The sequence below is a fragment of the Fragaria vesca genome, linkage group LG2, assembly GCF_000184155.1.
Source record: "Fragaria vesca subsp. vesca linkage group LG2, FraVesHawaii_1.0, whole genome shotgun sequence".
Lineage (NCBI taxonomy): Eukaryota > Viridiplantae > Streptophyta > Magnoliopsida > Rosales > Rosaceae > Fragaria > Fragaria vesca.
In genome coordinates this window covers 7,051,590-7,067,299 of record NC_020492.1, presented here as the reverse complement: position 1 = coordinate 7,067,299, position 15,710 = coordinate 7,051,590, and the positions used below count along the sequence as shown (strand labels likewise).

Sequence of the window (15,710 nt, the reverse complement as noted above, 5' to 3'; positions counted from 1 at the left end):
AAAAAAAAAAAAAAAAAAAATCTCATATAAGCATAAGAAGGGAATTAGGATAATGTGATAGTGACAAGTTATCCCAAAACTGATATAATTGGCCCACGGACCATTTGCAAATCCCCTCCAATTTACATTAATTTGTAAAAAAAAGAAAAATATCTGTTTTAGGTTGATCTATGTGGCAATTAGTGGTGCTGACTAGGACAGTAGCCGGAGGTTCTCACGTGGAGGAGAAGTGCAAGTTGGCTCGTTGGGGGGATCACATCGCAGCCCACTGGACCCCTTTGAAGAAGAACTGAAGAAGAAGAAGAAGAAGGTGGCTCCCTTCCCTGCATGGGATCGCGATTGTAAAGCTGGTTCCGCCCCACAACGCCCATACTCGCCAACCGTTGCCGCACCACGGTTGGCATCCTTGTTGGCCCCACACGTGTCCAACACATTTTTTGTAGTCGAGCAACTTCGATTTTTCTCTGCTCGATCACGTTTTATTACTAGGTTGGGATTTCATTTCTCGGATGTCCTTGTTAACAACCGGTTGTCATGATGTTGATGAAATTGTTTCAAATAAATCTCGAAAAGACTGTATATCATATGTAGTTATGTCTGATAATCTGAAAAGTCTAATTATGATATATCCTTTCTTGCACCGGTATTGTTATAATGTTAAAGAAGTACGTGTGCATAATGTTAATTAAAGAAGGGAAGAAAACTATTATGTTCTCTATTTTTCAATAACAATGCGTGTACATTGCGATCGCATGAAATGAATAATAAATTGTTTGATCACCCCGCCACATACTGAAGGCGACCTTTTATTAGGAGAAAAAGTAAAAATTATATATTTATAGGTAGTAAGCACAATACTGATCATTAATATATTTTTTTGGGAAATGTAAACCTTTTATAAAATAAAATCTAGATGTAAAAATTATGGGAGATATCGGTGGTGGTGGACGTAAATTTCCCTTTCACATCCCTACCTAAACACCAACGTAATAGTGGACAAGAACCGAGAGGGTTTAACAGTAACCTGACGTAATTCAGATGTTTCGATACATTTTTATAACCAACCTCAAGCGGAAACAACCTCCTCAAGCACTATATACCAAAACCACGGGCATATATGCGAAAACAACCTCTCTATGACATTGACAACAAGAGCTGACCTCCTTAATTAATTACTAATCGTTAATAGTTTACTATGGATACTAGTGAGAATTGGAGGTGAGATACTCGATGAATATAGAACTCGTCGAGTACGTTTTAAGTGATAAAAAATGATTACCTTTTCCCTTAATGCCTTTGGGAGATTAAATCTTATGAACACCTAACTAGCCAGCTAGCTAGATTCAAAGCACGAATCTATTTTAGCTAGATTATGAAATCTATAGATTCGTTCGTAGAATCAGGAGAATCATAGTACATACGCGGAAGTTTGAGAAAAAAAATATGATGTGTTGGATCTACTTTCGGTAACAAAATTGAATCAAAGTAATTTTCACATGCATCCCATCACTAAAGCTAGAGAGCTAGAAAGTGAATTTTGAGCTTTTCCTTGATATATATAAGTTCTTATATCTAGCAGGTACGCGGTTTATATGATTCATTGATCGATTTGTCAAATATATAGATCATTTCATTCAAATTAAATGTCATTGCTTGTATAAAATTTCTAAGAACACGTAATGAAGATTAATTTTCAAACTAAATTTAGAAAATCAATCACATTTTCCTTTCAATAATTAATAACATGTGACTTGAATATCATATTCTCAACCTCTTTTTTTATGTACGTAGTTCGTAATTTTAGTTTTGATGGAATTTCAGTAATCGGAATTCACCTTGCGATTATCAATAATTATGTATATATATGTATATATATCGGTAAATATTTGTATGCAAATGCTATTTTCAAAAATATTTTGATAGTAATTCGATTATTAAATAAAATAATTTGATAGTAGTCAGATATATAGGATATTTCCACAAAATTAATTTAAACCGTTCGAGCGAACTTAGATTACGACTGTGATCAAATCTAGGGTTAGGATTTCTGTGAAATATCAAATATATAGCTGCTAGTTGGGTTAGCTGTGTTAAAGTACAACTTTGCGGGCAATGCATTTGAGTTGGGAAAACTTGATGGTCTACCCCGCACCACTCACTCACTCCACTTTGAGCTTAATTAGCTAGCTCATTAGTCTGATACGATCAATGTGAAAACATCGAACACTAGCTTCATGGGGAGGAGAGGAAAGCATGTGCCTGAAACCTAGAATTCACAAAGATCTCTGCTTTTCACGAAAGAGATAGATAGAAGGCTTGGCCTTTCTAGGGTTTTCTGCATATATTATATCCCGGACTGGCTTCGAAATCACCTCGAAATCAATGTGAATGAGTAGTTTCATCACCACCACCACCAGCATCCCAACTCTATTCCAAGTTACTACTGCAGAAACCGGGCCTATTTGCCATTTTAAATTGGGAAAGCAGCAAAGCTGAAAGCTCCAAATGCAAACATACAAAAGGGATATATACATAATCTCATATCCCATGCATGATAATATGATAGAATTTGATATGATGATAGGGATGTGTGTTTCTTTGTTATCCCCTAGCTATGATCTAACAGCCTTGCGATGCTCCACTGCCAGTCTGCCAGCTTAGGTAGGACTCGTATTCCTTTCTACTTTTAGAATGATGGGGCGGAATTGTTTTCTAGCTCCATCTTACTCTATTCATGCCTGCCTTTTCCTCCTCTTCCTTCATAGAAAGATCGTAGCTACATTGGTGTTAGCGAGGGTTTGTTGTCTTCCATCGATATGTGCATGCATGAGCTTGGCAAAGCTAGCAGGTTTAATATTTCCATGGACGGCACCACAGTTGCTGAGAAGGAAGAGATAGCTAGGGCAACCGAGTTTGAATATTAGGGAAATTGAAGGAATAATATCTTTCTTTAGTTGATCGATGATTAGTTAGTGCTTTATAGCTTGTTAAAATAGTCACGCGTAAAGAAAAGTGCTTGGAAGAAAAGCGAAATCATACCACTGGCTTCCAAGTTTGTTTGTTTAGTTTAAGCTTAATTAACTAGACTTGCTAAGGAAGCTGAGTACGTTTATATATGCCACAGCTTATAATCGATCATCGCCAAGCAGAAAGGTGATTTGGAGAATGGAAATGGCGGTGGATAGTACAAGTGGAGAGCATGATGCACACTTGGATTAGAGGGTAATAATAAACAGAAGTGTAGCAGCTGGCGTTGGAATTGATCTTGGAGCTCGAGTAGACAGTAAACTCGTAAACAAGAATGTTCTGTATAATTCTACGTTTCGAAAAGACAAAAAGAAAAAAAGTTCGACATATTTGTTGAGTATGTTACTATGTTTTCTATTTAGGGCTGTAAATTGGTTGGACATATATACGACTAGTTCGTTTTCTTTTCTTTCTACGATCTTTGTATCATGGGGATTCTTCCTCTTGATTTCCATGCTGCAAAAGTTCCGATCATCATCATCTTCTACAGAACTTCTTTGTTGGTCAAGAAGAAGGAAAGAAATAAACAAGTACAATATTTCCTTTTTATGAATTGATGAAAGGGAATATATGCATATAGAAATTTAATTGTAGGGTTAGGTCTAATTAATGATTATGCAAGGACCCCAAAACTCCAAAAGAATGAAAGATATTACAAGAGATTCAATATTTATAAGTATATATGATAGTATCAATCTCCATTCATACACTCATTTCACTCACAACTACAAAATTAAAGCTCTCAATGATTGTTTGGTAAAAAAAAAAAAGAAAAGAGAATGATAATCAACTTGCCCCGACCCTCCCAATCATTAAAACAACGTTAGGGCGAACCCCCTACCTCAAAATTAAAATGCCTCATAATCAAATCCACGGTTCCAAATGCTTCCTAACACATAATTTTAATCCCAAGCCGTTGATGATGTGAAATGCATAATTAGGAGAGCATCAAAGGCTCACATGACATGCACAATGAAATGAAACAAAGAAAATCTGAATCAATATCTATACACTCGCATAAGAACATTAGAAAGATTTCGAAAGATCTTCGTTTCAAAAACCTTCTCCTTGCTCTTCTTTCATGTGGTTCGATTCACTAAATTCCTCACCAATATTCAAGCAATATTAAAGAAAAAAAAAACTTATTAGATTAATTCTAGAAGGAATATATCTTCCATGTGTTTGGATATGTTTTACACATAAAATGCAAACATAGAATCTTAGTATTACATAATTTATGGTATTGCATAAATTTGGTACCAAGTAATTAGCTAGTACTTAATATTTTGTTTAGTATTCTGGTCAAGGCCAAAATTCATGACATTCTATTCAGTCAAACGTATTAGCAAATGCATTAAATGGGAAGAGTAGCTATTTTACATTAAATTGCATGTTGTTAAGTTCATTTTTATAGATTCATACGATTCCTAAATCTTGTTTTAACATGGGGCACAATGAGGACAAGTTTATATACATAATTGTTGCTTTTGATTTTCTTTTTCTCAAAATCTTCTTTGAATGGTCAACTTAGAAAAACTTGAGGCCGGGGAAATGAGGATTCTAGAGGAAAGTAGCTACATGCAAATATACATATTTTTTAGCAGTTAAACAACTCAGATATTATAACGAGTCTGTTTTAAGTCAAACTCATGACTTCCTACTTATAAAAAGAGACTTATGCCAGCAGATCGAATGGTACTGGGCCATATACACATACTGAGAGTAGCTATGGTATCTTATTATGTAATCTTTTACAATTAATATTGTTAACTAAACATACCCAATAAAGGCCAATAGTAGTTACACATACTAAATACACTGTTAGGTATAACCCCATAAGCTTTAATTGAAGAACTAGGCTGTTTCCACTTCTTAGTAGCACTTTAATTCTAAAAAAACCCCAAATATTAGCTTTTAGATCATTGTAGCTAGCTAGGAGGAGAACAAACAAAGGATTAGTGTGTAGCATGTGCTAACCAATTTTGGTATGAACACCATTGAGAAGGGTTTAATAATATTAGAATTATGCCCTAAACTATGGATTACGCTGATCAAAATAGTGGTCACTTGTTGGTAAGCTAGGATCCCAATTTCCCAAAATAATAAGCATTTTGTTTAATCACATGGTTTGAGAATCGAACATGGTCTCTATGTGTTTGTTTAAATTGAATTATTGAGCTTAGAATGTGGGTGACCTCATTAATCCCGGGTGTGATCTCCTTGTTTCTTCACCCTAGAAATCAAAATTAAAAACATAAACTATACGAAAAATGATTTGATTTTATTAATTTCGGTTGATGAGGGTCGGTAAAACAGTTGAATGAATTATGGATCAAGTTATGAAGCTAATTAGTCATCTAGATACCATGTTAGGGTCATTGCACCTGGCGCAACCATAGCATTGCATGTGGCATTGGACTTCTCTATGTTTTAAGCAATTTATAAACTATCAATTTTGATGTGAATTTTCAATTTGGCATTCTCTTTATTCTAGGTGCCGCCCCCTTTTATTGTTATACCACAAACCCGGCCTCAAAATCCACACATAGATTTAGTCTCCCAAGTCAGTGTGAGTGAGTGAGAGTGAGTGACTGATTAGTATATAAAACAAGCGGCGAATATGTGGTAGATCATAATGCACGATGTGTTTGAAACTTTGAATGTGTTTTCTAGGCCACCCATCCACATCAAGTTTTATATCAAATTCAAATTATTCAAGTTAATTATTATGTAATAGATAATAAGTAATTATCCTTCCTACATTGGTATATATACTTCGTATACTAATTGTGATTTTATTTTTCTTTTGTTTTTTTGGTTAATTATTATCATATTGTTATCATGAAATTAACTAATGCATGCTTAATTATTATATGAGGTAAAATTGACATACATGTGAGAATAGTACAACATAACTGAAATTAAAATGTAAATTTTGATTTGGTCAAATTATGATTTAACCATGCATATGCTTACATGTGCCTTAGCAAATAGTAAAAGGAGTATGAAATCAGAAGCTAGCTAGGTGAGTGAGATCATGCAATGCACATATATATGCACTAAAATACCTAGCAACTAAAACGGCTTTTCTCCTCTTGGAATCGATCATATAATTGAGACATGTGTATTATTCTAAATTAACTAATTGGTCTATTTCCCAATACAGTATAGTAGTCTTAAACAATTGAGTTGATGGAAGAAGACTGGGCAGAGCATCAGATCGAGGATGAGGAAGAATTACAAAGGAGGGAATCGAATTTTCTGTCAGAATCTCAAGGTAGTTCTCGAGAAACGAAGTTGGTTGGTTGCAGAACTAGCTAAGGTAGTTCGAAGTTCAATGATATGCATGTTGTTAACTACGTGGCTATTTTAGGTGCAACAGATTCATGCATGTATACACGTAAACTCATCGTCCATTCACGTCTGCACTCTCTCATATTGTAGCTCTTCGGTTCTTCCAAAGCTTGGTAGATACAACCAGTGCGATTCGATCCACACATGCATGATCAATTGATTCAATTCGGTCAATATAGTTATATACTTACATCTATATATATATAGAGTTCGAACATAGTTATATATATAGTCCGGATCTAGAGGAGATTCTTAAACTTTAAAAATAAAGATGTTTTTAGATATAATATATATTTTGACAATCAAAGTCACATATTTTCTAGTTACTTACCCATATATAAATCTTACACAAAATTAACCAAAATAAAAAACGTTTAACCATTTGATTATACAATATTCGTTTAATTTTATCTAACAGTCTACGATTGTTTACGTCAATTTGAATGACCAAATAGTTATGAAATTAATTGAAATTTTGTAGACATGTTTCTTGCATATGAATCTAGAGGATCAACGGTTGAGATCGTTAAATGAAGTCATCTACTAATGTAAAATAGTAGAAATCCTCGAATTCTTAAAATAATGAGGTCATCTTTAGATCCTCCCTCTAGTTATATATATTTCGTTCACATTTACCAGGATCGTTCAATATCTGTTTTATGGTCATGAATAAACATTACGAATAAATTTCACAACTACAACGTATTATAAACGATCAAAGTTAAAACTTACAAAATAATTAGGATATAGAAGCTCTTAACAACTCAAGTTAAACTAAATAATATCGGAATCTTGAAAATGACGTATATCGGTAGCTCTAACATGAATGAACAACAAAATATTTCTAATGATTTAGTTGATATTCACGACCACACTTAAAAGTCCGAGAACTTTAGCTAACCCTCCTGCTCGGAGTAAAATAACTTGAATGATTTTGTAGCAACCTAAAGTAGCACAAACATGAATAACAAATTAAGTTGGTCCTCGCAAATAATATTACATATACAAGTAAATTTAAAGAACAAATTAGCAGTATCGATGATGATATCAATTAACAAAAATGAAATACTATCGATGTTAGTGTCTCGAATGTAGAGGAGACGTTTAAAATTTAATTTCTCTTTATGAATGTTTCATGCTTCATGCCTGGCATGGGTATAAGCAGCACGCACAGCTCTCCACTCCACTCCACATAAGAGGCCGGCATTATCTGAGGCCGGCCGGCCTGGACTGTGTCGACCGGCGTTGAATTACATGGAGTATGATCGTCGCTTCAAAATTATCCCGACCGTCCAAAATATCAATGCCCTAACTTAACTAGCTAGGGTTTAGCGGCTACGCATTTTCATTCCATGTGATGTGACCCATGATCCTAATAACTATTCTGGGCAACTGGGTAATGACCCCAATAGTTTCCTTATTTAGAAAGTCAACTCTTAAAAAATACCAGAAGATAAAGACACTATTGGGCTCATGCAAAAGTCAACCATTTGTTTAATATTTCCAAACCATATTCTGCAACTAATACGTACGCTTTTTAATTTCCCCTCGATTATTCTTGATGAAGAACAAGCTAGCTAGGTATTGTCGTCCCTAATCGAACGAAGACTGATTCAAATAAAAGAGAACTGAATACCAGCTAGCTAGCTAGGGTTAGGTTAGAATATATCAGGAAAGAATTGGAAGAAGCTAGCTAGGGTTTCGAATTTCATCTCCCAGTTTCTTCTTCTTCTTCCTTTTTTTCAAAGAAAATTTACAATGTAAAATTAAACACCCGAATTAATACTGATAACTACTAAGTTATACAAATTGATTCTTATGAAGATAAGTCGGCAAGCTGGTCCACCTCTGAGTACCTTTCAAATTAAATCATCCAAACGAGAAGAAGATCATGAAGTCGGCAATAGTCTGTATGTGAATATATCTTGGTCCTGATTTGAAAGGGATCGTTTTAAGTTCACTAGCTTCCATTAGTTTATTAAGCTTTCATGTTAATTAACTAACTTCGTAACTACATTAACTGCTTAAGCTTATATATTATAACCAACAACATTACTTATTTCTCAACTAGCTTAGGACTTGTGATTAGTTAATTGATTAAGAACATGAGCAGAGCCACGGCTAGGTTTACCAGAGAGGAAACAAGAACGTGAGCATTAACGATAAGAGCGATTAATTAGCGATAGAGATGGATTAGCATTACGTCATGGATTAATGGTGATGGAGGTTTGACCAGAGAGATCTGGATTCTTGAAAACACATGAAACCACATGGAACAGCCGATTATAAGTTTATAACTACCACCTTAGGAATAATAAGACTTCAATTAGACCGTTAGTGAGAAATTAGTCAAATCAGATTTTAATTAGCCTCTTGAAACTCCATTTACCAAACTATCATGTGCAACAGATGCATGATCATCATAATCCCACCCGTCTCACACCTATAATCTTTGATTTTCTTGACCAACTATAATCTCCATATGATTGTTCATTATACTAAGATAGAATCAGAGCTGCAGCATTGACTGAAACCAATCAATACATTTGGATTTTCTGTTTTTTCTGCTCTAAGTTTGTTGTGATGTGCGATGCAGGTAGCTAAGGCCGGCAAACCATTTTTCTTTACGATATATCACTAAACTAATTGAGTAGTCGATGCCGAAACATGGTTTGAGTCGATCGATCAGTCTTTAGAAGCTTATCGTGCTAATAAGTAATCGGAGCCATTTACTTGTATAACAGTAAGAAACAGGTGTGAAGTTTTTGTTCACCTGAGTATAGGGCAAAAGAGTTTTCATAAAAGTGATGATCGAGAGTGAAGTGTTCTACCACCGGAGCCAATAATTTCTCCCAATTTAGCCCTATTCGATTCGAACTTACACGTAATCGATCACAAGACACATAAAATGAAGAAGTACTTCACCAATCCAGTGGTTGGGGTTTTTGAGACCACTATGTATCATTAGGGCAGCAGTACTAATTTGATCGAAATGAAGGTGGACTGCTCTATCTTTGCTCTTTCTCTGGTACTATACATGATAAGAACTTCTCCCCTAGCCTTACTCAAAACACTTTGAATCGATCATGTCCACAAACTCTGATACATGTATGATCTAAACTTGAGACAAATACGATAAGATCATATCAGAGAGATGATCTCATGATCTATAACTAGAGGTTCAACTTGGATGCACTTGATGTGCCATGTGATAAAGAAAGTGACTTGCTTGGACTCCTCCAACTAAATCCCCATCATCTTCATCCCCTAGTAAGACAAATTTAGGGTATATTATACATGATTGCGAATGCCATGACAATGATTGATTACAGCGGCTGCCTAGTTTCTTCCTTTTTGTTTGATTCGAAGCATGAATTTGTGTTATATATTGGGTCAAAGGCTCTAATCAAATTTGGAGACAGATTAAGGTTTAGGTGTATATAGCAATATAGGGCTTGTTAATTTGCATATTTTGGCCCGTTTCTGCTCAATGATTGCAAAGTGATCTTGTAATTTGCTTGTTATGCAGTAGCCACGTAATAATAGATATCACTGTCTAGTTAGTGGGGGGAGCACGGATAGTCAACTGCGCCCCGGTAGAATTTTCCGGTGAGGCATGAAAGAGCTTCACATCTAAAACTTTCAGCAGGACTGTGATGCATAATATAATGTTCATAGAAACCTGATAAAGACTACCTTACGCTGTAAGTATGCTGTATGCCAGTATATCGATCAGAACACGCATGCATTTCATGTCTTAATCGTGTCTCCGGAAACTGAAGTTTCTAAATCGGCTACTCATTCTAATAAGATGACACACGAGACGAGACTTTTCTTATGATGGAGAAGATATTTCTGTACTATGGAACATAATTCTTGGCCTAAATATAGTTAAATTTGGATGTAGCAGCCTGAAAAATGGACCCAACATTACCAGATGGGATTTTTGTTACATGCTTAACATGATGTTGTGGTTTTTGTCTAATTTCCAAGTGGCAAGAGGAGAGATTAGATGATCAAGTTTTGAGGGGACCTGAAGCAGTTACAATGGACCAATACCACAGTGTTTCAATTGGTTTGGCCAGGTGAACGTTCAGGAATACCACATGGATCAAATTTGACATATATGTGGATAGGGTCCAATCCCAGTTTGCAATGAGACTAATTCTGCAAGCTGTATATGAAGTTGATGAATAATTTTGGAGTACAGTTGTACTGGTTTGAAATTTAGGGGTTAAGCTCAAGGGTGGTCCAGTAGGGGTCCTAAAATTATAGTTTGGTCCAGACCCTAATGCATGAGGGACTTGGGGAATTTCTTGTGGTTGAGAAGGGAATGGTGAAGCAGCTCCTTGTGAAATATGTGAAGGAACTTGAACTGTCCCATGTGAATTCCTCATGGCAAGGCAATAGAATTTCTGTTCATACTCCAAAATCAATTTTGCTTTGATTTTCAATTGTACTATGCATGTCCTCATTCAATTATTGTTTAGGGAGTCAATATTGCCAGAATTTATAGCAGCATGATCATCTATTTCATTGCATAATATCTAGTTTATCAACTTGTTGGACATAGAATTTGGCGGAATGAACTGGAGAGTAAGAATGAGGATGATGATAGTGATGTTCCAGACGACTATGATCGATCTAAATAGTGTTTCCACTATTGCAGACTATGAATGTCCATAGTTTTGCCATTTCTTATTTAGAAGTGTAAACCCTGATCAAATAATAGGCCTCTGGATTCTGGAACATCACTATCTTTCTTCATCATCTCCATAGTTCTGTCATTGCACTATTTAGGTCATCTCTAATGGAAAGGGGCTAAAATAGACCCCAGGCTAAATTTTGGCCCCTGAAAATTACTATTTACATGAAAAGTGAGGGTTATAATTTTGACCATCTCCAACCGTAAGGGTTATAGATTTTAACATCGTCATGCTGACCTCACCCTTCCTTAATCTCAGCCATTGATATGTTTAATTGAGAAAATTAGGTTGGCACTTATGGAGTCCACGTTCCTTTGACAACTGCTATGCAAAAAACTAAATGAAAAGCTAAATGTAGCCTAACTCTTGGCACTATAGCCCTTTAAAACCCATTTTTTGTATAACATAGCCTCCCAATAGAGTTGGTTTTGTTCAAAATTTGGGCTATATCAAGCCCTTAACCCTCCATTGGAGATGGCCTTAGATAGACTGACAGAATGCTGGTCTAATTTGGTCAAAAAGCCTTTCTCATATGCGTTAAGATTATTCATGTTACATAACATTTCAGTCATAAACCCTTTCTCATATGCACTGATCATTTGATCATATGCTGTCAAGACGATTTATGGCTTGCAGGATAGACATTGAAGTATTTACACGCTCAACCCACAGAACACTTTCTTGCATTACAAATGGCATTTCCGCAATTTCAAATTCTCTTTTGCAAACAAGGAAACAACACTACACTGCAAGCCTTAGTTTGCATTTGTAAGGAGACTACAGCCTCAGATTTAGGGTTTCAGTCCTAGCCTCCTAGGCATGCCACAAGTTAAATGGGTAACGGGCTTGAGAAGTGATTTTTTGATGATCTTTTTCAGCAAAAAGTTGAATGAGATTTCACACTTCAGAATCTGAGGCCAAAACATCAAAAAATCATATATTTATGCTGTATATATACTTCTTTTGTACAATGAAAATTGGTGGAGAGCAATAGCTCAGCTACCACATGACATCTGTCTACTGGACTTCCTGTATCTTGCTGCGCAGAATGGCAGACAAAACAAGACAGGGAAAAGAAAAAAAAAATACACACCCACTTCTACGTATTGTCGCCCCTTATAATGATGAGGACTATACAATTTGAATGCCACAATGAAAGAATAAACAGAAGGGGCATGGATATAAAACGGCTTAAAGGCGAAGAAAAGAACAAGATTTACAACAACAAATGCAATATAATTTGATCTACCACCTAACTTGTGAAAAAAAATAAAAAATCATGCTTGAGCTTCCTTAGCCTTACTCGTGTAAAAATTCGAAGGCCGGATTCTCAAGAAGTTCGTCTGCTGGCTTAACATCGGTGAAATCCTTCTCTTGAAGGGAAGTAGAGAGGTCTTCAACCGAGAAAGGGATGCTGTATAAAGAAGCATGTTTTAATAACCAGTAACTAAAATTGGGATGAAAAAGTCATTTACAGTAAAACATATATCCATCAGCGAGAGCATATTAATGATAGAAGAGATCCCTACCTAGAATTATCATCCAACAAAAATGAGTTGCTGACAGCATTGTTAGAGTCCTCAGTCATGAGTACTCTCATACTGGATATTACCTGTAACATGATAAAAGCAACCACTGGTAAGACCCAGATTCACTGAACTATATGCATCTAATGACTGCAACTAAGGAGGTATCATCATAATCCAAAAACAAACTTACATCTGGAGAGACACTTCGGGTATTATAGTTGTCATCAAAGTAAAGAGTGCATATTCTATAAAGTTGCTGAACACTCAGGATCTGAAAAAACAAGCCAAGTCATCGAATTGATATTTGTGAGAAAAACGGAGGAAGAGAAATATGGAGAAATAAGCTGGAGAGGGAGAGAGACAGAGACTCACAGGACACAGATCATTTGTAATTTCATCATAAGAAATCCTGTACTTCTGATGAATGACCTGTTAATCAACGTAAATCAATATCAACTCAGCTTTATAGCGATAGATTTATACTCGGGTCTAGCGAGTGTGAGAGAGACAGACAGAACGACCCCAAATTATGGAGGTCAGTAAAACACTACTAGATACAGGACTAATATTCCAATGCAAGTCTCTAAATGAATGACATTTCTGCTACTTTCTTTCAACTAATAAACAAGCAGCTAAAACTGACAGATTGCTGTATCGTCCATGAGAAACAAGGACTTAGCTGCATTAGCTAATTGGTATATGTATCAGATCACAAATAACTAAATTGACCTCAATTTAACACACACATAAATGTGTGTGTGTGTGTATTAACAAAAAATAAATCATACCAGGAAACCAACAGCTTGTCTTATGTGCTTAAGTTCATCCCAAGATGAGCCTGCATACTGCAATCCAAAGAGATGGAGCCATGAAAGTCAGAAAAACACCAAGGATCAGTGCATATTCTTAAGTTAAAGAACGGAAAAAGACCTCTTCTTTGGCTTGGCAACACCATAGCTCCAACTCGGCCAATCCAGATTTCACATACTCCCCATTGCTGAATGTACAGCATTCACGGCGCAGAAGAAGACTGCAAAAGTGAAGCATGATCAGTATGGTTGAACAATATTTCAGCATAAGTGACACAATAACAAAGAAGAGACAAGTAACTACCTATTAAAGAGTTGAACATTAATATATGAGAAAGTCTGAGTGTAGATCTCCTTGACAAGAATAGGAGGCACCTGAAACCCCAAAACCAATCACTTTTATAATTCAAGCCAAAGAAAAAAATAAGACCAGATTGAGATAGTGGCATTATCCAAAGTTGACAAAGTACTGTCAAACAAAAGTACTATAAATTTCTTACAAAATTTTCTTTCAAGGTGCTAAGGAATGTGCTGAGGCTATCAATAATGCTCTGCCAGTGACTGGCAGGAGAATCTTTACCAAAGGACTTCCCAGATCGTAGTACACCCTTTGCTGTTCTTGGCGCCTGGACCATCAATGTAGCACACAAAACAAAACAAAACAAAAAAAATCAATGTGAATAAGACAAAAGAAAACAAAGGCCAGGACAAAGGAGCTTCAAGAGACTGACAACTATGATTACAAAAGTAAAGAGGAGATTCAACTGTCAAAACTCGCATAATTCAATCACATGAATCGGTATTGGAAGATGGTATCACAGCCACATCCCCCTTTGGCAGGATTAAGGCCTTTATCCCAATCAGATATAGAGATGTGAGTGTGTGTGTAATTCAGCATACCTGGATACATAAAGAAAGCAATGATGATAGCTCCTTTTTCAAGTTGTCTCGAAGTATGCCGTATATTTTCTCCACATAGGCTGTAAGCTGCTGCTTAAAAAGTAATGCCGGGTACTTAGCCTCCACTTGGCGTACTACATCAAGTGCAGGTGCAGGAAGATTTGCAGAAGAAGGGGATGAGCGAAAACCCTACAATTAGATAACCATATTAAGGACTACAGGGAGATCTGTGATAAGTTTGATATAGTAATGTATCTCAACAAAAATCAAGAACAGGAAAAAAAAAACAAAGAGAAACAATATACTGATTTTTTTTTTTTTGATACCATGGTCATCCTCCCAAAGAGAGATGTTGGAGGTTTCCGCTGTGAAATTGTACCGGCAGCCTTCAGACTTCGTTGGAGCAAGAATAATAATGCTGAAGTATTTGATAACCAGTAAGCCATGTGTTCATTGTTGTCTTGGTTCTGAAATCAATAAAGACATATGGCCGGTGTTGTTACGTTAAGACATTTTACGAACACTTTAGTCTTCAGGTTTATATCATAAGTACAAATCAAGAACATTGATCTGAATATCACATTTCAGTTCAGATTTCACTTCCTATAATAACACATAGATTAACTCAGGTACCTCAATTTCTGAACCAATCATCTGGATGAGACGATCAAAGACACTAGTTCTTTCAGCCTCGAAAGATTTCCATTGGAGAAGACATTTGTAGATTGTAAAAGCTGCAACAGGCTTTCCCTGACTGAATCCTATGTTCTTCACAACACAGTTGATAAGGGCATCAACACTCTCCTGCGGAAAAAGTACAAGTCATTGCGTTGTTCTTACTAAGAAAGATCAAGAGTAAAGGAAAAAGGCACAGCCAGTGCACAATGCACTCAGGTGGCGTGTCTAAACCGGAAGGCAAGATATGGATATGTATTAGTGGAACTTTAACCTCTGACCAGAAAAAATGAAAGACAAACGAGAAAAGAAGGGGGGGAGGGGCAAGTGCAGATGTGAATATTCTTGTGTTACTATTAACATACATGTTGCCGTTCAACAACAGATCTCCTCAACTTGCTATCAGCTTCAGTGCCGAACTTCTTCACAGGTGTTGCACTTTGTAATTCCTGTAAAGACAACTTGGTCAACTGCCAGAAAATACAAAAAAGCTAAAAGAATAGCAAAGGAAACGAAGAAAAGTAAAGTAAAGTTACATTGGCTCCATCTTCTTCATCAGTGTGGTGACCATTTTCAAACCTCTGCAACAAAAATATATAAATAAATAAATGTTAAGAATGAGAGGAGAGGGAGAGGGAGGGAGAGAGAGAGAGAGGAGGGAGGGAGGGAGGAGAGAGAGAGAGAGAGAGAGAGAGAGAGAGACGTACGTA

The 15,710-nt window shown here is 36.1% G+C and overlaps 1 protein-coding gene across 1 annotated transcript in view; it reads right to left on the bottom strand.

Moving 5' to 3' along the window:
* Positions 1-12,135: 12,135 nt before the first annotated feature.
* LOC101308035 (unconventional myosin-Va-like) overlaps positions 12,136-15,710 on the bottom strand; it is a 13,091-nt gene continuing 9,516 nt past the window's right edge. The window contains exons 27-39 of the mRNA XM_004289960.1: positions 15,537-15,581; positions 15,366-15,449; positions 14,959-15,129; positions 14,652-14,792; positions 14,326-14,514; positions 13,926-14,051; positions 13,730-13,800; positions 13,547-13,646; positions 13,405-13,461; positions 12,989-13,045; positions 12,807-12,887; positions 12,617-12,699; positions 12,136-12,501 (exon numbers count right to left, since the gene is read on the bottom strand). Coding sequence (XP_004290008.1) covers positions 12,387-12,501; positions 12,617-12,699; positions 12,807-12,887; positions 12,989-13,045; positions 13,405-13,461; positions 13,547-13,646; positions 13,730-13,800; positions 13,926-14,051; positions 14,326-14,514; positions 14,652-14,792; positions 14,959-15,129; positions 15,366-15,449; positions 15,537-15,581 — 1,320 coding nt within the window. The 3' untranslated portion in view covers positions 12,136-12,386. The remainder of the gene's footprint in view (positions 12,502-12,616; positions 12,700-12,806; positions 12,888-12,988; positions 13,046-13,404; positions 13,462-13,546; positions 13,647-13,729; positions 13,801-13,925; positions 14,052-14,325; positions 14,515-14,651; positions 14,793-14,958; positions 15,130-15,365; positions 15,450-15,536; positions 15,582-15,710) is intronic.